The 25,212-nt window shown below is 38.6% G+C and overlaps 1 protein-coding gene across 5 annotated transcripts in view; it reads left to right on the forward strand.

The window, feature by feature from the left end:
* The first annotated feature begins 1,091 nt into the window (after window positions 1–1,091).
* The window catches only part of NPNT (nephronectin), a 76,335-nt gene continuing 52,214 nt past the window's right edge, over window positions 1,092–25,212 (forward strand). For 2 of the 5 annotated variants that reach the window (XM_004040235.5, XM_004040232.4), the window contains exons 1-2: window positions 1,179–1,459; window positions 3,642–3,742. In XM_004040235.5, the coding sequence (XP_004040283.2) occupies window positions 1,389–1,459; window positions 3,642–3,742 (172 nt within the window). In that variant the 5' untranslated portion in view covers window positions 1,179–1,388. Of the gene's footprint in view, window positions 1,460–3,641; window positions 3,743–17,841; window positions 17,893–25,212 lie in introns of all 5 variants that reach the window. The other 3 variants (XM_004040233.4, XM_004040231.4, XM_004040234.5) reach the window with 3 other exon arrangements.

A 25,212-nucleotide genomic window follows, 5' to 3' on the forward strand; every position in this document is an offset into this window, starting at 1 on the left:
TAAAGGAAGTGAGGGCGTGTGCCATGTAGATATTTGTAGAGGGCAAGTTGCAGTTTTAAATAGGATGATCATGATTGGCCTCCTGGAAGAGGTGACATTTGAGCAAAGACTGAAGGAAGTGAGGGTGTGAGCCATGTAGATATTTGGGTCCAGATAGAGAAAACAGCCAGTTACTGGCCCCAAGGTAGGGGCATGCCTGGAACGTGCAAGAAAGGCAAGGAGGCCATGGACTGGAGGAAGAGAAATGAGGACATTGAGAGGTAAGGGAGATGACAGATGATCACTGCACAAGGCTGTCATTAGAGGTAAGGTTGGGAAGAGGGGTGACTTGATTGGGCTCATGTACATCTTAGGATAATCATGTTTTCATTTGAACACAGTCATTTAGTACAATACTTTTTACTCTGCAACAACTGAACAATGATTACTTAAAATGGTTTCTAAGTGATCCCCTCAAGATCAGGCACCACAACACTACTAGGCAGTAGCAGCCCTTCCTCTCTGGCAGGCACTCATCCCTAGAGGGGCAGTCCTGTCCTAATGTGCTCGGGAGTTGAGCTGATAGAGACAGAAACAGTCTGCTCATTTCTTCTTCAAAACCCGACTGCAGAGCCAAATATTTCTTTTGGTTAGTTACAAAATAAAAAATATGCCTTTGCCAACTCTGCGGGAAAAGCAAACTCCCAGAGTTTGCCTTCGCTAATTTGTCCAAGTCGTGCTGTGGTTTTAGTAAATGCAGACACTGCTCAGCTCCAGCCCCATAAACCTCTCTGCTCTAGGGCTTCTCCGCCCTCCGGTGAAAGCTACTGCTCGCCCCTGCAGTCACCACCTGTTCGGGCGGAACCTGCGGAGCGTGCACCTACGCCTAGGGCTCCTTTCCTCCTCCACTCCCCTTTCCTGCTGGGCACCCTGCTTTCCCTCTCCCAGAGAGGGTTTGCAACTTTTCTCCCAGGCTGGGGCTCGCCCTGCTTGGCTAACCCCCAAGAGCCACTGCCGTCCCGCAGCGCCCCTGCCCCCGAGTTGCCTGCCCCGCTGGGCCCCCGGGAGGAGCGGAGCGCGCTCACCCTTCGCCCGGGGCTGGGAGGGCGGCGAGTCGGGCGCACGCGCACCCCCTGCCCGCCCCTGGCGCCCCTCCCCGCGGGCGGTGGAGCTACCCCTGCAGCGCCTCCCCTAGCTAGAAGGGAGCGGGAGGGGGCTCCGGGCGCCGCGCAGCAGACCTGCTCCGGCCGCGCGCCTCGCCGCTGTCCTCCGGGAGCGGCAGCAGTAGCCCGGGCGGCGAGGGCTGGGGGTTCCTCGAGACTCTCAGAGGGGCGCCTCCCATCGGCGCCCACCACCCCAACCTGTTCCTCGCGCGCCACTGCGCTGCGCCCCAGGACCCGCTGCCCAACATGGATTTTCTCCTGGCGCTGGTGCTGGTATCCTCGCTCTACCTGCAGGCGGCCGCCGAGTTCGACGGGAGGTGAGCTGGGCCCCGGGGCGCCCTCTCCTCCTTCCCGCGCTAATTTCACACTCACTGTCTTGGGTCACTTTTCCCCGCGGGGTTTCGTGGTCAGAGAGGCGTCTCCTCCATCCAGAAGTTGGGCCACCGCACAGCGTGGCGCGAGGAGAGCGGTCCAGCGGCTCCGAGTGCCCGCCCGAGGCGGAGAGGGCGCGCCCTTGCGAGTCTGGGACCCCATCCGCGGCCCCCCGAGGGCGACTCGCCCCGGCTCGGGAATTAGGACTGAGGGAGAGGAGCCGCTGGAGCCTGGGATCTCGGCTCTGAGGGCGCGGTTTAGCCACCTACGCCGAGGTGACGCGCGGAACATCCCTTACCCGGGAAACTCCCGCGCCTGAACTAGACGGCTCTTCACTGGGGAAGCTTCCAGGCCCCCGGGGGGAGGCCCGGGCTCGGCTCAGGGCTCTCGGGGCCGCTCACACAGAGGGTGGGCGCGAGTCAGCGACTGGGCTACGGGGGAGATTTGTGGGCCTCCCCATTTGGTTTTCTTGAGGGAAGGAGACTCAAAATGAGGACCGGAGGGTGGGCGCTCCGTGAATGTGAGCATGAGTGTGTGGATGTGTGTGTGAGAGCGCACACACTGCGCCGCTCCTCAGACTCGGGCGAGCCTGACGGCGGCGTGCTGTGACAGGTTCCAACAACCTCGGGCCGCGCGTCTCCGCTGTCACTCAGCCGGTCCTCCCGCGCTCCGGGGCCGCTCCGGTGTGTGAGAGACACTGGGTCTGTCGGGAGGGTGTGCTCGGTCCCCCTCACCTCTGCGCAGTTACAGACTAGGCTCGTCCCGGGTGCAGATGGCTGCTGCGAAAAGAGGTGTTACTCTGGCGCACACCGCCGCCCGGTCGCCTTCCTTCAGCGACCTCTGTCCCCCACCCCTCCGTGTAGGTCCCTGCCTAGTCCTAAAGAAAGATGCCGCACCTGTTTTACCTTTAATCTTGGAACGAATCAATTCCACAATTGATTCGCTTTCTTGTACCCGGAGGCGAACGGAGGGGAACCAGTGGAGCGCCAAGAAAAAGCACAGCTGCTTGTTCACTACCTGGTCGGAGGAAATAGAAAGTTCGGGGTTATTTTGTACTTTGGGCCTGGGGGTAGAAAGGCAGGTAAAAGAAAAGGGGAATTGAAAAGATAAGGAGACTTTAAGAAAACGTGATAGCAGCCAGAGTGTAGACCTTTTTATTTTATTTTTAAAAGCAATTCTGTGCTCACATTTGGGTATGTTATGCATTTCTTGCACACATATTTGCAACAAGAAACCCATCACAAGATATGCATATGATGTGAATGCATATAGCTTTTTGTAACTTTAAAAAGATGTCTAAAACAGCAAATTAAAATGTTGATACCCAGAGGAAAAAAGTCATTTAGGTGTGACTCTAAACAAGGAAACAATTTAGCAAATAATGTGTCAACGTGTAATCAGGTGGATAAATCTGTATCCTGAAATTACTTTCTTTAGGCATTATTTACATTAGAGAGGAAAATACTATGAATTGTTGATCTAAGCACGTTTCAAACCACAAGGATACTTGAGATATCAGCTACACTTTATACTCTCCTTGGTTTTATTTAGACTTTTTTCTAGTACTTTTTTTGTTTTTTTTTTGTTTCTGCCACAGTTATGTCTCAAAAAGAGCTCTGTTACACTTGATTTTTGAGAAACCTTTCTGCTCCTTCCCCCATCCACCTTTTATATGAGGCAGAAATATTTTCTGCTTTGACATGTCTTACTTAATACTTTTCAGTTTATGGTGAATCAGTCAAACCTGGCTTTCACCCCAGTAACAGGTGTGGGTCTTTGAGGAATCTGTTTTATTTCAAGCTTCAGAAACTATCCTGTGAGTGGCAGCCTTGAGAATTGTTGGTGTTAGCTGGTGCTATTTCTATTTAAGAAAGCATCTTTCCCTCCCGTTTTTTCTCCTACCCTTGTGTGTTGGGGGATGGGGTATTTAACTGTCTGAAATTTGACATTAGATCATAGCAGAACTATTTCTGTGAAGGTGTTTTAACCTTAAATTTCTGCAGGCATGAAAGAGTTTGTAGAAAATTGTTGGGTGTGGTTGACATTTTTTCTAAAGTAATAATACAGAGGAAATTACCTTTCTTCTCAAAAGTGTCCTTATTTATTTTGAATCTTTTTTTTTGGTAGGTGGCCCAGGCAAATAGTGTCATCGATTGGCCTATGTCGTTATGGTGGGAGGATTGACTGCTGCTGGGGCTGGGCTCGCCAGTCTTGGGGACAGTGTCAGCGTGAGTATCAAGCCTGGGGACTTCAGTTCCCTGGGAGGTGTGGCTTTCCACCTTGTTCATGGCTTCACCCCACATATCAGAGGGTTCATTACTGAGCAAGGCTTGGCCTTGCAGGTCTGACTTGGGGATTTTCAGGTACAGTCCAGACTCCTTATTCTGCTTCTTTTCAGCTTTAGCCACCTGTATTATGGCGCAGCTTTGTCATTCACAGAGAGCCACCTTAAATGTTTCTTTTAGCATTTTTTCCCCCCAAATCTGCAGCTCCTTCCTGTTTTCTTACCAGGTTTATTTCTCTCTCTCTCTGTCTCTCTCTCTCTCTCTGTCTCTCTCTCTCTCTCTCTCTCTCTCTCTCTCTCTCTCGCTGACTCGCTCGCTCCAGGCTGGGAGATGGGGATAAGATAATGAGTCTAGACCGTATTTACACAAAATAAACTCTGAACCTTAGAGTACTTATATAATCCTCACCATAGCTGTTGTGTAAAGTGGTCCATTTGTAAATCCTTTTTTGAACTGGGGTTGTATTGACAGTGTTTTAAATGGACCACCCAGTATAATGAAACAAAGCCACTGAAACAACATTATTGGTAAGTTCTATAAGTAACCAACCTCATGTAATAAGTACCAAATCAGAAAGCTGATTTTCACCTTTTCTGTGACCACAAATGGATATTTTAATGGTAAAATTTAGAGCTACATCAAAAGAGTTTGAGAAATTTAGGAAATTTGTCCCCAGCATTTTATCGCGATCTTAAAATTGTATCTCACTCCTACTGCAAAAAAATAGTCTTCAAATGATCAAGTACCTTTCCAGAGCACCCTTAGAGTGCTTGGGGCGGGGGTAGGGGGCACTTCTGATAAGATGATGGGAACTAAGTTGGGTTCTACATTGGGATATATATTTTATTGCTAATGAGGAGGAGGCTTAGAGGAAGAGAGAAGGGCAGTTACGAAGGCTAGAGCTGGCAATGGAGAAACCTGCCTTAGAGATGGGTTGCTAGTGTGAGGAGTCAGGCAAATTTAAGTTCAGGAAAGTTAGGAGTTCCCTCTGCTATTTTAATTTTTGAGGATGCTTGCAATGTCTTCCTTAATTTTGTGAAAGAGGGACAGTGACAGTCACAGATTGACTCTAATTGCACATAAAGACCACAATCTCTGGTTGGGAATAGAAAGGTAAAGGAAATGAATGTTTGCCTACCTGGTATGGAATTTGAGAACCAACAGACTCTAATAACCAAAATGTGAAGAAAGGACCCTTCTGTTGGCCCAACACACCTACACATAACCCTCCTGAGTGAAAAATGAGTAGTTCTATACCTGAAGTCTCCAGCTGTGCAAATACTTCTGATACTACAGAAGACTAAATTCCACCAGGCACCATTCTTCTTTTTTGATCATCTTTCCTTAAAACAATATTGAATAGACTAACCAGTGAGTGCACAGCAGCTTTGCCTACTTCTTTTGTTTACTGGAAACTGGAGTTACCACCATCTCCCTTTAACAGAATGTAATTGACCCCCCGTGCAAAGGGTCTAGCCAAGCAGCTCGCACATAGCAGGCAAACATTTGTTTGCTTCACCTTTTATGTTTATACTTCCAAAATCAAAGTAATTCCAAGGTTCTCTATGTTACAATGAAATAAAATTCCTTTCAATTAAAAAGCACAAATGGTTCTTTACTATTAACATTGAAGTTGGCAAGGTTGTAAAAATTAGCTCAAAGGTGAATGTTTCCTTCTGTGTATTTTATTTTTCCAGCATCTTAGATGGCGCAAATGTCTCTTGTCAGTTCAGAGTTCTGCCTGTCTTTGTTTTGATATAAACAGGTAGAGGAATGTGGGGCTGAGAAGTCAGCTTGAAGGAGCAGAACAAACCAAAAAGAGGCTGGTCAGATTGAATGAAATATCTCTGAAAACTCCTGATTATTTTAAAGAAAGGCTTTATGAAATTAAAAGTTTTGTCACTACGTTTGTTCAAGAAAATGCCTTGCTATTGTATAACAATTCAATCTAATATGATTCCTTATAAAGATTCCAAAGAACTTCTAGCGAATTTAATGTGAAAAATGTTTTTGCCTTTTCGACCTTTAGATAATCATGTAGTTCTTTCCCATAAGGAAGGGCTATTCTCCCTTCCTCATCAGAGGTGCTCTGGTTCTCTTCTTTTCTGAATGATTCACTTTGGAATTTTCCTTCAAAACAGCATAGCAAAACAAAAAGAAACTATTCCCATTACTGCATAGATCTTCCCAACTTATCCCATAGAAGGTGTGTTTGTAGGTAGGGAAAGGTGGTGGTACCCTCATTATATTATTTAACAGATCTTATGCCTTAGTGCAGTGACCGTTTGGTGAGTGTTTATTCCATTTGGTTGAGCATCTGTGAGATGTTTGACTTAATATTCATGTGAGTCAAATGTACATATCTGTACAAAACATTTTCATTTTCACTTGCTATCTTCCTATCCATGGTCTTGTTTGGAGAAACCGACTAATGTTGCAGGATGCTAAAGCCGGTAAACCTCTCCTTCTGGCTCACTACGTCTAAGCAGAGCCAGATATAGCTGGGAAACTTTATATCCTTCCCTCTAGGACTGAGGAAGGAAGGATCAGAGATGCTACTCAAATGGTCATAGAACCTGTCCTGCTGCTTCCTGCCTATACCACCTAACATTCTATCCCAACATTCCTGCCTGCTAGGGAAAGCATGACCCATTCCAGAAATAGGCAGGTTGTGTTTTCATAGTTCTTTTGTAGGTCATACCCTTGGTTTTTTTTTTTTTTTTGATTCTTTGTTTTGTGTTCTTGACTCTTAAACAGATCTCTAGCATATTGAAAATTCAACATTTGATTTTCTAACTGTCATGGGCTTTACTTTTATTGACTATTGATGTGCCTGTTTATTGTCAGGGGAAAATTTTTTAATATGTTCACACACTGATGATTGCATATTTGCAGCACACAGCATCTTAAATCACTCAGAGGTTTGTCACAAAATGCGTGTTTCTTGCTCTGTAATTTTTTTGTCATCTTGATGGCATATTTTAATTATGCTTTTATTTCTCTCCTTCTACCAAGTGGAGACCTCTGTAATAAAGATTTTTCAGGGTTGTATATTTCATCTTTAAAAGCTGTGTACACTGTGGAAACAATTGTTAACCAAAAGCACTAGATAATTTAGGATAACTGAGTTCAAGTTCTGACTTTTGTACCTGAATAGGTGTCTAACATTTCTCAGCTACAGTTTTCTTATTACATAAGCATATTTCCAAGGTATGTTGAAGCTCTAAACTGCATCTGAAAACTTCCTTAATGTAGAAAAACTAGATAGGATATAAATATTGTATTTTTATATGGTTGTCCTTCTGTTTACTCGGAGATTTGACTGTATATGTGGCTTATGACAATAGCATTTTTGTTAAAAGCATTTTATAGAAGTGTGAAGAAAAACTAAAAATACAACCAGTTCCAAGTTTTAACAAAACTATTCCGTTTCTGAGTTCTTTGGCTGTCATTGAGCAACTTGTGGTTTCTGAAGGAAATGATGTGAATTAGGATGGTTTTGTATCATTTATCCTTAAGAACAGGGAAAATTGAAATGTTTTCTTATGTTTCTGCTGGAGATTTTGGAAAGATGTGAAACCTACACCTACAGACTGACCTTGCTTAGTTAGCTCTGAACCTCCTGCTGCCTCTTCCACGTAAAGTGAAAATTTTGGATTTTTATCGGCTTCAGATAAACTTACAGGTTAGTGAAACATAGGGACTGAGATATAGTAATTCATTCTGAAGCTGTTTTGGAGTGGTCAAATAATTTTAGTTGGATAATATATATTACTGGCTAATGATTGTGGATCTTGGAAGTGATGAAAAAATTATTGAATTATTTCTTTCTGCATTTCAAATGAAAAGGCTATTTGAGCAGAGAATTTTGATTTAGTAAACAAAATATTTAAATTTCGTGTTTCATTTCTTTCTCCTATCTGGGTTCAGATACTCAGTCTTATAAATGGAACATGATTTATTTTTGCTCCCTAAACTGGTTATTAACTTCCTGTCCATAATCACAAAACTATATAGATTATATATTTCTTTGATTATTTGGATTTTGAATACTCTCTTTAAAATAATCAAGAGAAAATTAGAGCTGTTAGAATGTTAGAATTTGTTTTGAAGGCCACACATAGTGTTCCCTCCACAGAGGGAATGCCTTTCTATTTGAGGTCAACAACTATGACAACTTCCATTGAACATGAGTTAGTATTTTAAACATAAAGCAATTTTTATACCTGTATGCACCCAAAAAGTAACAGGGGCTCTCAAAAGGGGTGGGAATTGTACTGTTTACATCTATATTGAAGATTGCTAGCAGAATTCTGGGGCCAGCTTAGTGGAGCGGAGTACACTTCATTGTCCTTAGTGTAGTAGCTTCCTCCTCTAATTTTGAGGTGAGAATGCAGAATCTGTTTTTTGTTTGTTTGCTTTTAGGTAGGAATAAAAGCAAGGCAAGGAATAATTTTGATTACTTGCAACATTAAACTTGAATCCACAAATCCTTAGGAAGTGAAGGTTTTGATTAAGATTATTTAACTGCCACTTTCCTTGAAAGGTTGTTTAAGAACATCATGTACCTTTGGGTAACTTCAAGTGGTCTTGGAATGCAGATTCCAAAGTAAGATCAGCGTTGAAGAATCTTGACCTTTTCAAACAGGTAATTTGTTAGTATGTGTAGTCTTCAAAGTTAAGTTTCAGAGAAATTGCTTTGCTCTTTTATTCTTTTCCCCAATTAGAACTGATCTTTATGTAATACTATTAAGATCTACTAATTTCCTGAAATCCCTTCATAAGCTTAATCTGGCCAGGTCTTAACCTTTATGGATTAGAAATTTTAGTACTTCTTAAGCTAGAAGCCCAGGCCAACTAAAGGGAAGCACTCTCCTCTCTGCCAGTTCAGCAACTAGATCTGTCCTCAAATACCTGCCACAGGGATATGCTGCTTGAAGTTGCCCACGCATGTACACACTGGGACCAAGAAGGCACTTCTGGTGCCAGAAACAACACTGTGTTTGCTTTGTGGAAATTTTTGATATGCTTTCAAAAATGTAGGTGTCTTCTCCCTCACCTCCTGTGTGTAACTTCCAGCATTTCTTTTTGTTGCTTTTTATCTACAGAATTCATGTTCTTTGCATTTTGAGTTAGTTGAATCCACTGTATGCTTTCCAGATGATAATTAGTGAAGCTCAATGATTCTATGCAGTGTCTTTCAGTGGGTAAGGGAAGATATTCATCACAGGGATGGGCCTTCATCACAGGGGAGATGGAAGGGCAAGGGAGAGGGATTCTGATGGCCTAACCCTCATTATTGCCCCCCACTGCCACATGCAGACACTCTTGCCCCTTTCCCATTGATTTTGTGCAGTATTTTACATTTTTCCACCAATCTTTGGAAAATATTAATTTATTTTGTAGGAGAAAATGTGTTCATTTCCTTAAATATCCCTCCTCAGAGCAACAAGCATGATTAGTTTTTGGTATACTTTAAAAAATATTTTACCTACTTATGGCTAAATTGCAATAGATCTCTCCCCTATCACCCACTTGTTTTGTACAAATGAAAGCATACTATATACACTGCTTTGTATGCTGCTGCTTTTTCTTAACTGTACATGTTGAAAGGTTTTCTTTATAGACCTTCTTACTTTTTTTTTTTTTTTTTTTTGAGATAGGGTCTTGCTCTGTCGCCCAGGTTGGAGTGCAGTGGCATAATCTTGGCTCACTAGAGCCCTTACCTCCTGGGCTCAAGCCATCCTCCCACCTCAGCCTCCTGAGTAGCTGGGACCACAGGTGTGAGCGACCACACCTGGATAATTTTTGTATTTTTTGTAGCGACTGGGTTTTGCCATGTTGCTCAGCTGGTCTCAAGCTCTGAGCTCAACTGATCTGTCCACCTCAGCCTCCCAAAGTGCTGGGATTAAGCATGAGCCATCTTGCTCAGCCGCCTCCTTACTTTTTTATGCACTCAGCATTCCATTGTATGGCTATACTGTAATTTATTAGCAAGTCTCTTACTGATGAACATTTATGTTGAGTCTAATCTTTTGCTAACACAAGCAATTCTAAAAAATCTTTGAACATATGTTAAAAATGTTGTTTTGCATGTTCTTAGTGTTTCTGCAAAATAAATTTTAATATGTGGTAAAATGGCAGATACATTTGTAATTTTTATCAATTGCCCAATGGCTTCATACTCAGTAGAGAAGATAGTTTAAGGGGAAAGACTGAATGGCAATGCTGACCCAAAGGCTCCAACAATCCCATATCCAGAGTCTGATCTTTCCTTGATTTTAGGATTGTTTGATCCCTTTTCTTTCCCAAGAAATCCCTCTGACAACTCAGTGAATGTCCATCTGCTCCCATCCTCTGTTTCCCATCAGACCAGAGGCAATGGGCTGAAGCTAGGAGAATGGAGTGAGATGTGTCCATTTGCCAGGGTCTCCCAATGGCTTCCTGCCTATCGTTTACTTGTAAGAAAGAGCCACACATTCCTTTAGGAATTGCTTAATTCATTGATCTTTTATTATCTTTGTAGTTTAGCCATAATTTTGTTTTTCTTTGAGACGGGGTCTCACTCTGTTGCCCAGGCTGGAGTGCTGTGGCAGGATCTCGGCTCACTGCAACCTCCGCCTCCTGGGTTCAAGCAATTCTGCCTCACTCTCTCTCGAGTAGTTGGGATTACAGTTGTACACCACCACACCTAGCTAATTTTTGTAATCAACTGATGGAGTTGATATCCAGAGACAAGATACAGAGATTCTGTATCTTGATTTTTAGTAGAGACAGAGTTTCATTGTGTTGGTCTGGCTGGTCTTGAACTCCTGACTTCAGGTAATCCACCCACCTTGGTCTCCCAAAGTGCTGGGATTACAGGCATGAGACACCGCGCCCAGCCATTAGCCATAATTTTTATACCTTTGTATATAGTATGGGCTTTTGTTTTTCTAGACTTATAACCTATTAAGGAGGAATATGTAGAATTCTGAGATCTGAATACCATTTTGGGGACACTGTTTATGATAAAAAGATTTTCAGGAAATATTAAGACATTTTTGTACCAAAATACTTTTTGTAGTGTCCTTAAAACCGTAGGGGCATATATTTTCTATTAGTTATTCTAATCCTTATTCCAATTATATACTTAAATTGTCTCCTTTTAGAAAAGTAAGAAATGCATGATTAGGTGAAAAATTAAAAGACACATACTAAGAGCAAGACAGCAGTGAAGGTAAGTATTTCTAACTTTCCTGTTTTCCTGACACCTAGTTCCACCTTCCCACAGGCTACCACTGTTTCCTATTGATCCTTGTAGAGATTTCTTAACATTTTCAAAATTTCCCTTTTTCATAAATGATGGTATGAAGTACAAACGGTTCTGTATCTTGATTTTTTTTCATGTAACACTACGTTTTGGAAAGCAGTCCTCATTAGTTTATTTAAACCTGACTCATTCTTTTAAATGGCTATACAGTATGCGATTACATGAATGAATGTACTATAATTAATTAAAAAATCCCCTATTTATGTACCTTTGAGTGGTTTTCAATATTTTGTTTTTACATAACATGCTGCAATCAATATTTGCATATATCATCATCACTGTTGTATACCTTTAGATATGGAGGACATATCTAAAGACATTTGATTTCTGTATTAGTATAGTAATTGAAGAGCTTTCATTTTATTGCTACAAATTTTCTTATCTTAAATCTGTAATGTAAAGGAGAGTAAATCATGGCTAATATTACAGAGTAGAAACCTTCTGTTCAGTCATCTTCTATTTTTGATTCCTTAGAAGATACCTTAAAAGATAAATTAAATTGATTTCTTTATTTCTATTTGTTTATGCCCTATCTTGTTTGGGAAAGTATATAAAGTGGCTTCTAGGAATTCACACAATTAAAATAAGGAAATAGGGGCTACATGGAGGAAAATGGGGGTAAAATAAAAATATTAGGAGGAGGGTTTTTCAAATGCAGATATGGAAGCCATAGGATCCTACATATGTCCTACAATTTGGCTACTAGCTTCTGGTAGCCAAAGGTAACAGATGTTATTGCTGATTTAATTTGTGTTGTTTGTCAGGGAAAAAGCAAACAAGTTATTTGGGAGGAATTATGGTTTTCCTGCATGTAGTTCTGAAGGAAGACTTTCACGTGGCCCTTTACGGAGTGGGAGTGAATGATGGAATGGAAGGGGCCACAGCAACATTCCTATCATGAAGCCAGTGGTGGTTTTTGAAAAGCTGTTTCATAGAAGATCCGTCAACATAAGATGAGGCCCTTACTCTAAAAGTACAGTTCACGGAAAGCTGTTCTATACATAGTTTAAGAAGCATTATGTACATAGCTTTCTGACAGTTCAGCTAGATCCAGCCCAGAATATCTAGCTGTGATGGATGAACTGTATAGGGTTTTGGATGGACAGCTCTGGATTAGACAAGATAGTTTCAGGTTAGAATCACTAAGAATGTTCTGAAGTTTGCTGTATTATTTAACAGATTAAAGGCCAGTTCATTTTGTCTTTCTCTTTTAAGTCGATATATTTTGAAGATCAGTAATCAACTGATGGAGTTGATATCCAGAGACATTGTGAATAGAGCAGGGATAGGGCCCCCCCTAGGCTCCAGAATAAGAGGATCTGCAGAGAAATTAGTGGGAGATTTTTTAATATCAATTTTGTATCCATTGGATAGCAATATATAAATTCACCACCATTTTGCTATATACGTATTCATTTCCATGCCAGTTATGGCTTGGAATAAGGAGGAAAGGCATGAACATTGTTCCCAGGCATCATTTACCCTACTGATGCTCATACATGGATATGGGTCAGTGAGCCCAGGAACAACAGAATCCCTGACCAGTGCTTATTTTCCCAAAGTTCCTGATTGCTATAGGTGTTCCAGGGAGTCAAAGTAACCTCAACTGTTTTCTTAATTCACCTGGATTTATAAGGGTTGATTTATATAAGTTGCTTAGACCTGAACAGACTCAAAGCAGAGTCTGTAGGAAATACTCTGCATATCAACATCCCGTACCCAAACCAAACCTAAGTCATCTTTTCACTGGGGTGTGCAGAAGGGCTGATTCTCATGTACTCTTGAAGCCCTAGGCAACAGAACCTGAAATCCTGATGCACATATACCCTAGGATAATTTCTCTCTCAAAAAAAAAGCAAATAGTGATTTTAAAAACGATGACTCAATGTATATTCTGAGAGGGCAGCAATCCAGTAAGGGTCACATCTCCTTGGGAGGAACAAAGAGAAGGTCTTCAAACGGCTTTTCTGCAGAGACTAGCGTGAACCAAGAATCTCCCTGTCTGAATTGTCACCGTATATCAACGTGGCAGTGAGCTGAGAAAGTTAGCATTGCCAGGGCCAAAGTTTTCTGTCTTCATGGGAACAAACAAATGATCAGTCCTCAAAGGTAGTAAAATGTAGCCAAGATAATTTGGCTTGAAAAAAATTCAAAGTGATGTCAATCACCAGCTACAACCATAGAAAAATACTAGTAGCATATTGATGGTGCATCCCTGGGAACATGCCAGGGCAAATTGGGTTGCAAAATACACCAGTTATTCAAAAATTGGTATGTTATAAGGTAAATAATTCATTAAGTAATATCAAATACAAATAAACTTTTTATTTTGATTCACTAAAACTTCTTTTTAAGTTTTCTGATTTTATTACTTAATTACTACTGATACATAATTAAAGAATTATGGCCATAATAGAATTCCTAATAAAATTTCTAATAAAGCCAGAATGAAGGAGTATATTACAGGCCAGACATGATAAAGCATTATGATGTGTGGTAAAATAGTGACGTCTATTTTTTCATTCTATATTATTTTATAAATTTTCTGAAGAATTTCAGTTTAAACAGCCTGCTGAAATACTGTTAAATCAACCTGTTATTCTTAACTCTGATGGGAGGAAACAGATATGAATAATCAAAATGATTTCTTAGCTTTAGAATATAGTTGTTGCTTTGGAGAACAAACCGTTTTATTCCAATTATATTTTATTAGGAGACTTCATTTTCTGCCATACATTAGCTTTGGTAGATACTAGATGCCAGGGGAGTGCAAATTTGAGAATAAGGATTTGGCATGGGTTATTTGCATGTTGAGAGTCAAGATTTAACTAAATTTTAAAACCAAACACTTCATTTGATCAATATCTTTTTAACCATTCTGTAGATTAATAATATAAATTCTCCAGAGCTGACATTACTTTGCTATAACATCATCAGATCACAAGATTAGGGTTGCCTTTTGTAGATGTTATTCACTTATTCTGAAATGTTAGGAAATATGTCATCACAGTTTAAATTTGTAGTAATATACACAAAAGGAAAACACAACTAGGAATTTTGGATTTATGCTTACTTTGCTAAAAAACATGTTGATTTTCAAAAACCTTTAGCCTTTTTTTTTTTTTTTTTTGAGACGGAGTCTTCCTCTGTCACCCAGGCTGGAGTGTAGTGGTGCAATCTCGGCTCACTGCAACCTCTGCCTCCTGGGTTCAAGCGATTCTCCTGCCTCAGCCTCCCGAGTGGCTAGGACTATAGGCACCCACCCACCACACCGACTAATTTTTTGTATTTTTAGCAGAGACAGGTTTTACCATGTTAGGCAGGATGGTCTCGATCTCCTGACCTCGTGATCTGCCCGCCTCAGCCTTCCAAAGTACTGGCATTACAGGTGTGAGCCACCGTGCCTGGACTAACCTTATTTTCATAAATCAAAGTTCCTAAATTCAGTTTCTAAGGAAAGCCCCTAAGTGGTCAAAGGTGTGTGTTGCGGAATTTCAGAAACAAACTCCATGGACGGACTTTCCAGACATAAACTTCCCACCAAAATATTGTTCCAAAGTGTTTAGTGCCTCCTATTTTATTTTAGTGTTAAGATTTTGTAGGTACTTGGTAATTATCAGCAAAATATTTACATACCAACAAATAGCAAAGCCATTGATAATAGAAAAACAAAATCACAGCTTATGTTTAGTTGTATTTTTTAGTGTATTTCAGTGTTTAGAGTTGATTTTATATTGCATATACTAACTGTGGTAATAGTTTCTACTGGATAGATTATTTCAAGTTTACATGATTATAGAAGTATTTTATGATGTTTGACATAGATAATGGTGGTTTCAGGGTCCCTTGTCTTTTGGGTTGAGTTTTTACATCATTGAAGAATTAGAAGATTGTGTCTTGGTGTCTATGTATGGCCAAGAATTAAGACATTCTGATGTACAGTTTCATTTTCTAACTAAGGCAAAAATGATTTTTGAAACAATTACTTTTTAGGAGAAAAGTATAAAATTATGAAGAAATAATGTGTAGGTTTGCTAAATGTTGTGTTCTTAAACCTTGTGTTGAGGTCTGATGAATTTTTTTATATCTTTAATAGTTCTAAAGTAGTGTACTGAAAGTTAGGATCATCCATGTTGCTACTTAACTTGTTGTCCATAGGGTCTGTTGTCCTGGATGTTGGTGTTATAAATGTACAGAGTTAGGTAGTTTTCTGTGAAGAGTTTGCAGGCTAATATCACTGTTTTTGACAATGAAAAATATAGCATGAAAATTAAGGTTGGGGTGTGGAGAACTTTCTAGAGCTATTGCTTTTTCTAGCTGATGATTAAGGTTGAGAGGCAGAAGTACATTGTGTCAGGGAGGACCTTTCCCTTTTATGCATGCACCTGGCATTTATCACCTTTAACAAAGTGTGTGTGTCATGCTGTGCTGCTTGCTTAAGGGGCTGTATGCCTCCAGTCTGAGTCACATGGTAACTGCATCAGCAGTCTTAGCCTGTAGCATTTTATTATTTCTTTTCAAAGTTTACACTTGGCCTAATACTTAGACATTTTATAATTCTTTACAGTGAATGAAACTATACATGAGAAGATGGGCATACCTTTGGATTAAAAAAAAAAAAAAAGGCTCAGTTCTTTAAAGTTTCTTATCCTTGATTTTCCTAACACGGTCCAAAGTTCAGGACTGGCTCCAAACCCATAAACCTGTGTTTAGCAAGCAAGAAACATAATCCCCAAATAGTTTAGTTTCTCTGGTTTATGAGTCACAATTTCATAAAATCATCAGAGTGCTTATTAATTCCAACCACATATAGTAAAGAGCCTTCAGATGAACTGAAGCAAAGGTTCTTAGGCAAGTTGCCGGAGAGAGTTCTAGAATTCTAAACTACCTGAGTAGCTTTGCTGAAATGTTGCTTGTATTTGCTACTGTGGCCATTTTATGATGGCCATAGAGCAACAGATTAGCAAGAGAAAATGAGACAGATTTTTCAGTATTATGTGCTATGAATGAATCCTATTTTAGTGAATGTTTTAATGGGGTTTATACTGCAAAAAAAATTGTATGTAAGGCATTTATTTCTGGCAACTTTCATAAAAATTGTTGTGATGGTTGCATATAAAAATTTCCTTATCCTTCAATAGAGAATAGTTCCCAGAAACTTCCTAGAAGTAATCTATTCCAGATTTAACATTGCTTTGACATAAAATGCAGTTTTGTGTAGTTTTAAAATGCAAATTAAAAAATATAGGACATTGGCTAAAATTTTATCTTAAAGTCAGGTATATATTGACACCATAAAACTTACTAAATCTATGTATTTCAAGGCTAATTTATGCCAAGTAGGAAAAATATGACCCAAACTTAAGATATTACAAGGATAAAATAGACTGTACAAAACTGTTTGGCTATTTGGTACTAATACAACTAGTTAGAACATAATGATGTTTGCTATTCTTTATTAAGTTGTTTTACCTTTGCTTACAATAATTTAAAGTATTTTTCCTGATAAATTTGATAATTCAAAATTGGCAATTAAAGAATATTAAAGAAACGGTATCCTTTTATATTTTTTCTTTCTCATATATAACCATAGTCATAACATGTGTGATCCAGAATGTAATTTGCTATTTACACTTTGATTTCAGCTGTTTGCTTAGATTGTACCTGATGTATTTTATTATTCTATTTAAGGAATGTGTCAACATCAAGATATGGTGAGTTCTTTTCAAAATAACAGTAGAAACCTGACCAATATGAAAAAAAAAAGTCTAGCAAGCAAATGTAATTTGTGTCTTTAAAAATACATAGCAATCATTCTGGATCAATAGTTAAATTATTGCTTCAATTAAATCAAATTGGACTTAGAATTTTTTTCTTCTTATATTACCCAAAGGAAGGCCCCATTCACCTAATTTTAAATTATACAAATTATACAAATAAATATACAATTGTAAATTACAGTGGATATTTAATCCTTTAAAGGCATTAATTTAGAAGAGAAGAATAAAATTATCCCTTTTCTTACCTCTAAAATCTCTAGGTTGATCAAACACTGACCATTATTAGTACCATTTCAAGTTTCTTCCCTTTACTTTCATCATACTGGGTTATTTATGTATGTTCAAGTGAAATGGCTGTGCTTTCATGGTAATTCTTGTTGCTATTGACAACCAAAGCAGCCATGCAAGAAGAAAATGCTGTGGAAGGGAAGAAAAAAATTATATTTCCTCCCCAAAGTTGGAGAGAGAAGGGAACATACAGTATGTAAGAAACAGGTAAGTAAAAATATATCAATTTTAAAACTATTAGCCTTTCTTACTAATTGATCAAAAGTTTAAATGTTTTCAGATGTGTTTTCCAACTCCAATTTAAATAAAAGGATACTGTCTCTAGGAATCAGAAATTAATATTCTGGAAATGAAAAATTGGATTTGAAAATACAGCATCACAAAAGGTCTGAAATATTTAAATTTAGAATTTGGACTATAGAAGAATAGCATAACTTCAATTATTGGTTAATATTTTTGTTACGAAATGTTTTTTTATAACAAAATGGTGACTAAAATATTACTATTTTAAACATGTCCTAGATCTTTTTTTGTTTCAGAAAAGCACTGAAAGTTGAATATGTGTAAGTCTCCGGGAATGTAACAAGTTGATAAATACCCAAGTCCAGCCTCCTTACAGAGAAAAGATCTGGAATTTCTTTTTTTGGACATTTGTTTTGCAGCTTTCTACGTCTTAAGGCAGAGAATAGCCAGGATAAGGTGCCAGCTCAAAGGTTAGATGAACATATTTCTTGAAATAATTTTGGCTAATCTATGTCTTGAAAGGCATACCTTCTAAATAATTTTACAAAGCTGTAAACAAAACATTAGTTGTGTTTTTGAATTGCTTCTTTTTAGGAAAACTATATTTCTTAGAGATGTGCTTATTCTATACATAATTATAGTAAGTTAACTTTAATTCCATTATTACATTAAACTTTTCCGTTTCAGTTGATAATTCCTTTCTTCTGTTTTATGAATCTAATAAATTGACCTCCATTCTAAGCTAAAGGACAGTTTATGTTTTTAATACTTAAGGAAGCAAATATAAAAACAAAGTCCACCAAATGAAATTACTAACACCAGCCTATCATTAACCTGAGGGAATTGTATTTCATATTCATTAATTCTCCATGGAACAATTCAGGTAAGAAATATTTTTATTGTATGAAATATGTTATCAGTTATAATAGCACTTATGGGCATTTATGCTCTTGTTTTAGGTACATAAAGGGTTCCTTGTTTAAGATATTTTTGGCAGTAAATAATGTCACTTATCACCCTATGACACTTTAGTGGAAAACGTTGGTGAAATATGTGGAATTGTAATGTTTAATGGAATTGATTCTAAGAAGACAATGTTCTTTTTGTTTGTTTGTTTGAAACAGAGTCTTGCTCTGTTGCCCAAGGTGGAGTGCGCTGGTGTGATCTCGGCTTACTGCAAACTCCGCCTCTTAGGTTCAAGTGATTCTCCAGCCTCAGGCTCCTGAGTAGCTGGGATTACAGGCGCCCACCACAATGCCCAGCTAATTTTTTATTTTTAGTAGAGATGGGGTTTTGCCATGTTGGCCAGGCTGGTCTTGAACTCCTGACCTCAGGTGATCCGCCGGCCTCGGCCTCCCAAAGTGCTGGGATTACAGGTGTGAGCTACTGCACCCGGCCTGAGAATGTTCTTTAAACTGATTGAAGAAACTATCACGTCATGAAAAATGTTTTTAAGGCAGAATTTTAATAAAAAAAATTTGGGAACAAAATTGATAGTACTAGAAATAAAAGTTCAGAAATTTCTTTGTTCAGGGAGACTTAAAGCATATGTATTTTAAAGTTACTAGCAGTTATAGGATTGACTAGTAGAGCTATAGCTTACATTAGGGAGGCAATGCCAAGGAAAGAATAGAATGTGTGGTTGGCCACCAACATCTGGGTTCAGGAACTGTTCCTATGACTTACCACCTGTGAGAAACTAGACATTTTAACTTTTCTGAACTGCAATGTTGTAATCTTTAAATCTAACTTTGCAAGATTCTTGCTGGTTATAAGTAGGTGGCTTCCACGGTTCTTGACAGATGTTTGCTATTATTAGTGTGTTCTCAATATATACAATACAAATGGAGAACTCTGAGCCGAGTTTTACTAGGATCCATCTTAGGACAGATGGTACAGCACATTTTCAAATGGTTTTGATTACCATAATCATCTTTTGGAAATAATCAATTGGAAGTAGAACAATTCTTCAGTTATTCATTTCTAAAATCAAAACTTTCATGGGATAGTTGTCTGTGCTTCTGAACCGTTTTTCCCATTTCTCTAATAATATCCATCCATAAACCTCCGAGTGGAACAGTTTTGGCTGTCTAACAGTGTTTGTGCTTGGGAAATGAATTGAAGGGAGATGGAATTGAACTGTTGAATGTGAGCATTTAGAGTTCCTGTAATTTATCTGTATAATTATTTGAGAGCTTACTAGAGGTAAAGAGCTAAGTTAGGTGCTGGGAAGATACAAAGGTGAATAAAACAGGGACCCTTACTTTCAAGCAACTCAATTTGTAAGATGATTGGCTCTTATTCCTTCTATGATTCTTAAATAGGAAAAAGTTAGGGATAAAGATTTGAGGGAGTTCAGGGAAAGAATCATTTCCTGCTGAAGAGGATCAAGGAAGACTTCATGGACTCAATGGTATTCAGTTGATACTATATATATATATAATCAGTATATCTAGTATATAGTATCAGTATATACTGATAGTGAGTGACATGAATGCCTAGAGCTTCATTTTACTGGGATGATATCTGCAGTAGTTGGTCCTCGATCATGCAGGTAATAGCTGGCTCTCTCTCTCCATTCTCTCTCTCTCTCTCTCTCTGTATATATAATATATAATATATAAAAGTAATATATATTATATATTATATAAAAAAGTAATATATATAATATATAATATATATTATATATTATATAAATATTATATATACATAATATAATATATTATATAAATATATATACATAATATAATATATAATATATATTATATAAATATTACATATACATAATATAATATATAATATATATTATATAAATATTATATATACATAATATAATATATAATATATATATATAGAGAGAGATAATGGAGAGAGAGAGATAATGGAGAGAGAGAGCCAGCTATTACCTGCATGATCCAGGACCAACTACTGCAGATATCATCCTAGTAAAATGAAGCTCTAGGCATTCACGTCACTCACTATCAGTATTGAAAGCCCACAGAGGAAGGCAATACTGGGTAAGAGGCATGTTTTGGTATAGGATTCTGTGAGAGCATATCTTAAGGGGCAATAGCCCAGACCAGCAATGATGGAGTGGTGATGGCCCAGCTGAATCCCGAGGGATAAATCAGTCAAGTGAAGAGTATCCTGGGCACACAGAAAAATGCATTTGAAGCTCAGTAGCCAGAGGGAGGAGCACATTCCGAGAACTGTTAAGAATCTCAACCCAGCATATGTGGGGTATATGTTTGAAGGGCATCTGATGAGAGACGCAGTGGGAGAAGTGGGAAAGGACTCCTGGAAGGCTTTTGATATCATATTAAATACATTTGCCTTAATCACAAAGTTGTAGAGGAACACTGTAAAGATTTTAAGCAGAGAAATTAATATTTTAGAGGATAGCTGGTGGTAATGGATCAGATCTAGCACTCAGGTGAATTTAGTTTTGCTTGGAGTGTTTGTAGTTGTCAGTGTCTCACAGGAGACATGGATATAAGGGTTGGTTCAAAAATCGGTAGGTCTGCATTGCTGCAAGGAGTCTATCAGCTGGGGCCTCTTCAGTAGCTGGCCCATTTGGAAGAAGTATGTGCCTCATTTCCCTGTGGGGCTCACTTCCTTTAGTGTAAATGCCTGGGACCTGTAGGAAGTCAACCTGGTGAGAAATTAGGCTTCATTTTAAGTAGTGGTGGTGGGAACAAAGAGAAGGAGAGGGATTGAAAGATACTGAAAAGAAAGGATGGAGAGGCACACAGTGTTAGGGCAGTGGAGGGGGCACATGGGCTTGGCAGACAGACTTGCTGCCACTACAAATTGTGTTTTTGAGAAACTTACCTAAACAGTCTGAGCTACAGCTTCTTTTTTGATAAAATGTAGATAACAGTCCTATCTAGTAGGACTTTTTATGAGGATCAAATGAGGAAACCCAAAGCATTTGACTCAGCAACTGGCTTATATTCACATTCACATTCAGTAACATGGTGGCCGCAGTATTTGTAATGCTGGTTGTGAAAGGTGAAGAAGATGTAATCAAGATTACTCTCAAGTCTCTAGGACACCATTTGGTGAGCTAGAGAACACAGGAGAAGGTGCAGATAATGATTTCAATTTTGGATGTGTTCAGTTTGAAGGGCTTGTGAGACTTTGAAGTAGAGAAACTTGATATGTGCTTGGATTGCAGGGTGAGATCTGAACAGAACACAGGCTATGATTTCATTTCTTTCCACTGTTCTATTCAAACCTTCCTTCCTTTTCCTTCGTCAACTTCAGTCAACATTGATTATTGCCACAACTGTCTCCACGGAGGAACAGCTTTAAACAGTAGAAGAAGAATGTGGGATAGGTAAAAATCTGTGTTCCACATCTGCTGAAATGTTATCTAATAGTTGTAAGTTCTTGAAAAAAAATCTTTCCAGTTTACCGTTTTGGCAAACCATTGTAAGCAACTAATAATTCAACATTTGTTTATATCAAGGGCTGAAAAAAAGTCATCCTCTACAAACATATTTTCTTTTTTTCCCTCTTTTGGTTGCCTTTTTTTTGTTTTACATCACCACCACTCCTAACTCTAAGAAAATATTTGACTAAAAGTGAATCATTGTTAGTAGCGAATTCGTACTTTTTTTTTTTTTTTCTGTGAGACATAGTCTCATTCTGTCACCTAGGCTGGAGTGCAATGGTGCGAGCTCTGCTCACTGCAGCCTCTGCCTGCCAGGTTCAATGGACTCTCCTGCCTCAGCCACCCAAGTGGCTGGGATTATAGGCATGCACCACCACGCCCATATAATTTTTTTTTTTTTTTTTTCAGTAGAGACAGGGTTTTGCCGTATTGCCCAGGCTGGGCAATTCCTGACCTCAAGCAATCCACCCACCTTGGCCTTCCAAAGTACTGAGATTACAGGCGTGGGCCACTGTACCCAGCCAAGCACATTTATTTTTTAAGTTTATATTCTGTCCTAATACAATGTATTAAAAATGAGCCCTGCCTCAAGTCCTAGCCTAAATGCCACTTTCTCCAGTCTGCTTTCCTGATTTTCACAGCAGGAAGTCTTCTGTACTTCCTCTACATATAACACTTGCATGAAGCATATCTCACATTGCCCTACATTGTGGTTATTTATGGATCTATATTATTTGTTCTGCTAGACTATTAGTTTCATGAAGGTGGAGACGGTGTCTTATACATCTTTACACCAGTATAACAGCTTCTGCAATGCCTCGTCCAGTTCAGTTCAGTACACTTTTGAAGGTGTAAGAGCTAGTCATTTCTATTTATTAATAAAAGGGATTAAAAAAAGATGGACAAGATGTAATCTTAATAAACATATTGTGGTTTTCAGGAAACAGTTTAATGAGAAAATGAATATATTTGTCTCCCTACCTTATGACCTTATTACATATCATAGATCTTCACTCTTGCTTTAGATTCTAAAAAGAAATCAATTTATGTGCTTGAAAACACATAAAGGTAATCTGATTGTGTCATCTACTGCTTATAGTCCATTGGCTGTTCACAATTATGGGTAGAATCTTGATTATTTGAGTAGAAGCCTTTTCAGGCTGACATTGCCTTATCTGTGGAGGACTGTTTCTTGTTGTAGGCCCAGTCGCAGTGGACGGCCCTTGGGTTTCCAGACTTCTGCTGCTTCATGCCTGTTGGCTTTTCTTATGCTGCTCAGTCTGAGTCAAAGGCCCTTCACCCATTCCCATGGTGAATTTCTACTTATCCTTTAAAATTCAGCTCACATTTCCTCTTGAAAGTTTTTCCTGGTATCTTTCCTATTCCTGCCTCCCTGCAGAGAAATGCCTTCTTCTGTATTCTTTTAACACCTTGTACACCTGTCATGTCTGTCTTTGTCAGGAGACTGTACACTACAGAGCAAGTACTGTGTATTTAAAGAGCTCAAAGTCTAGTGAAGGAGCTAGATAAGAAAAACAACTCTGAAAATATGGTATAAGATGTATATATTTAAAAGTAAACCTGTATATACATATAATTTATGATAGAAGTATGCACAGAGGCTTATGAAAGCACTGAAGAGGATATGAACTCAGCATGAGGCGTGAAAATCTTGGGGGTGATATAATGGTCAAACTGACAGGTGAAGCCTGTCTAGATATTAGTGTAGCAGACAAGAGGGGGAATGGCATTCCATGTGAATGTGTGGAGGTACTCGAGAGTGTATTTCTAAGAACTGCAATTAACTGCTATATTTGTGAATGTGATTGGAAATGAGGCCAATGGGATAAGCAAGGGTCACATCATGAAATATGGTACTGAATGCCATGCTGAGTGTTTGAAATAGTATAATGATCTAAATGAACATGATGAGGAGCCAGTGAATGAGTATAAGGAGCAGAATGGCATGCTGAAATCATGGGTTAGGGAGGTCCCTCTAACAATAGTTCAGGCCTGGATTGAAGTCCATGATGTTGGACACAGAAAGACTGTTGTGCCATCACTTCCATGACCAATCTCTTATTGATGGACATTTAAGTTGTTTTCAAATTTCTGTTTAAGGTTATTCATCAGATAAATTTGGAATAATTATCATTTTCTTTAGAAAACAAATAAGCAAACTAAAAACACCTGAAGGTCAAAATGACAAATCTCTGACATCGTATTAGTCGAGGCCCAGTAACAAAATTGATTTAATTTTAAAAATAATTAAGGTATACTTCAACTCATGTATCAGTGACTCTTTTAAACATAGAGATTTTGGTTGCTAAAAAAGGTGATGATGGTTACATTAAAATTTTCTGGCCTTTTGTGATGATTCTTTAGCAAACCTGCTCAAAATTACAGTATCAGATGTTTTAAAAAATGATAATTTTCAACTAAAAGAAATACTGTAATGTATTTCATCATATTCTATGAATTCTTACATTATGAAAGATATCTTTTATCTTTCAGATATCTGTTATATTTCCTTTTTGAAAGAATTTTTTCTAGCACTACATCTTTTCCAAACCTTTTTGACTTTCCTAAGCCTGTGTAATTAATCACTGCCTCTTCTGTGTCCTTAACATGCATCTGTTATCAGGACATCTCTGCTTACTTCTGTTTCTCCTTACTAGACTTACCTACTGGAGGATGAGAACTTGCTCTCCTATTCATTTTTATATCCCCAATTTTTAATATAGTGTCTTAGACACTGGGGCGTTTCCTCCTTGTCATACTTATAATCCTCATCATAATTAGCATTTTATTGAGCTCTTACTAATGAGATGGGTACTGTTCTAAGTACTTTATTTGGGTTTTCTCATTTAATCCTCCAATAAACCTATGAGTAAGATCTCTAATGAATCTTGTGAGTTTACTGTTTTTTAAATAAAAAATGGCAATGAGAGCAGAGAGAAGCTAGGTAATCTGTATAGGTTGCACATTTCCCAAGTGGTAGAGCTGGGATCCCAGCAGTCTAACTGCAGCATCTATGCTTGTAAACCTTTCTCTAAATTACATTGAAAAGTTAACAACTATTCACAAGTTAAATAATAGTTGTCTGTGTATTCATGTTATTGTACTCCTTTTTATGTATTTCTTCCATGTTTTGTATTAAAAAAATTTTAAATCCACAGAATAGTTGAAGCAATAGGAACAGTAAATACCCATATATCCTTATTGTTAACGTTTTACACATTTTTTCTCTCTCTTCCTTCCCTCCTCACCCTTCTCTCTTTCTCCCTCAACCATTTTTAAGTAACTTGCAGACCTAATGACACTTCATGCCTAAACACTTCAGCATTCATCTCCAGAGAGCAAGGACATTTACTTACAAACCACAGTATCATTT

Source organism: Gorilla gorilla, chromosome 3 (genome assembly GCF_029281585.2).
Source record: "Gorilla gorilla gorilla isolate KB3781 chromosome 3, NHGRI_mGorGor1-v2.1_pri, whole genome shotgun sequence".
NCBI lineage: Eukaryota > Metazoa > Chordata > Mammalia > Primates > Hominidae > Gorilla > Gorilla gorilla.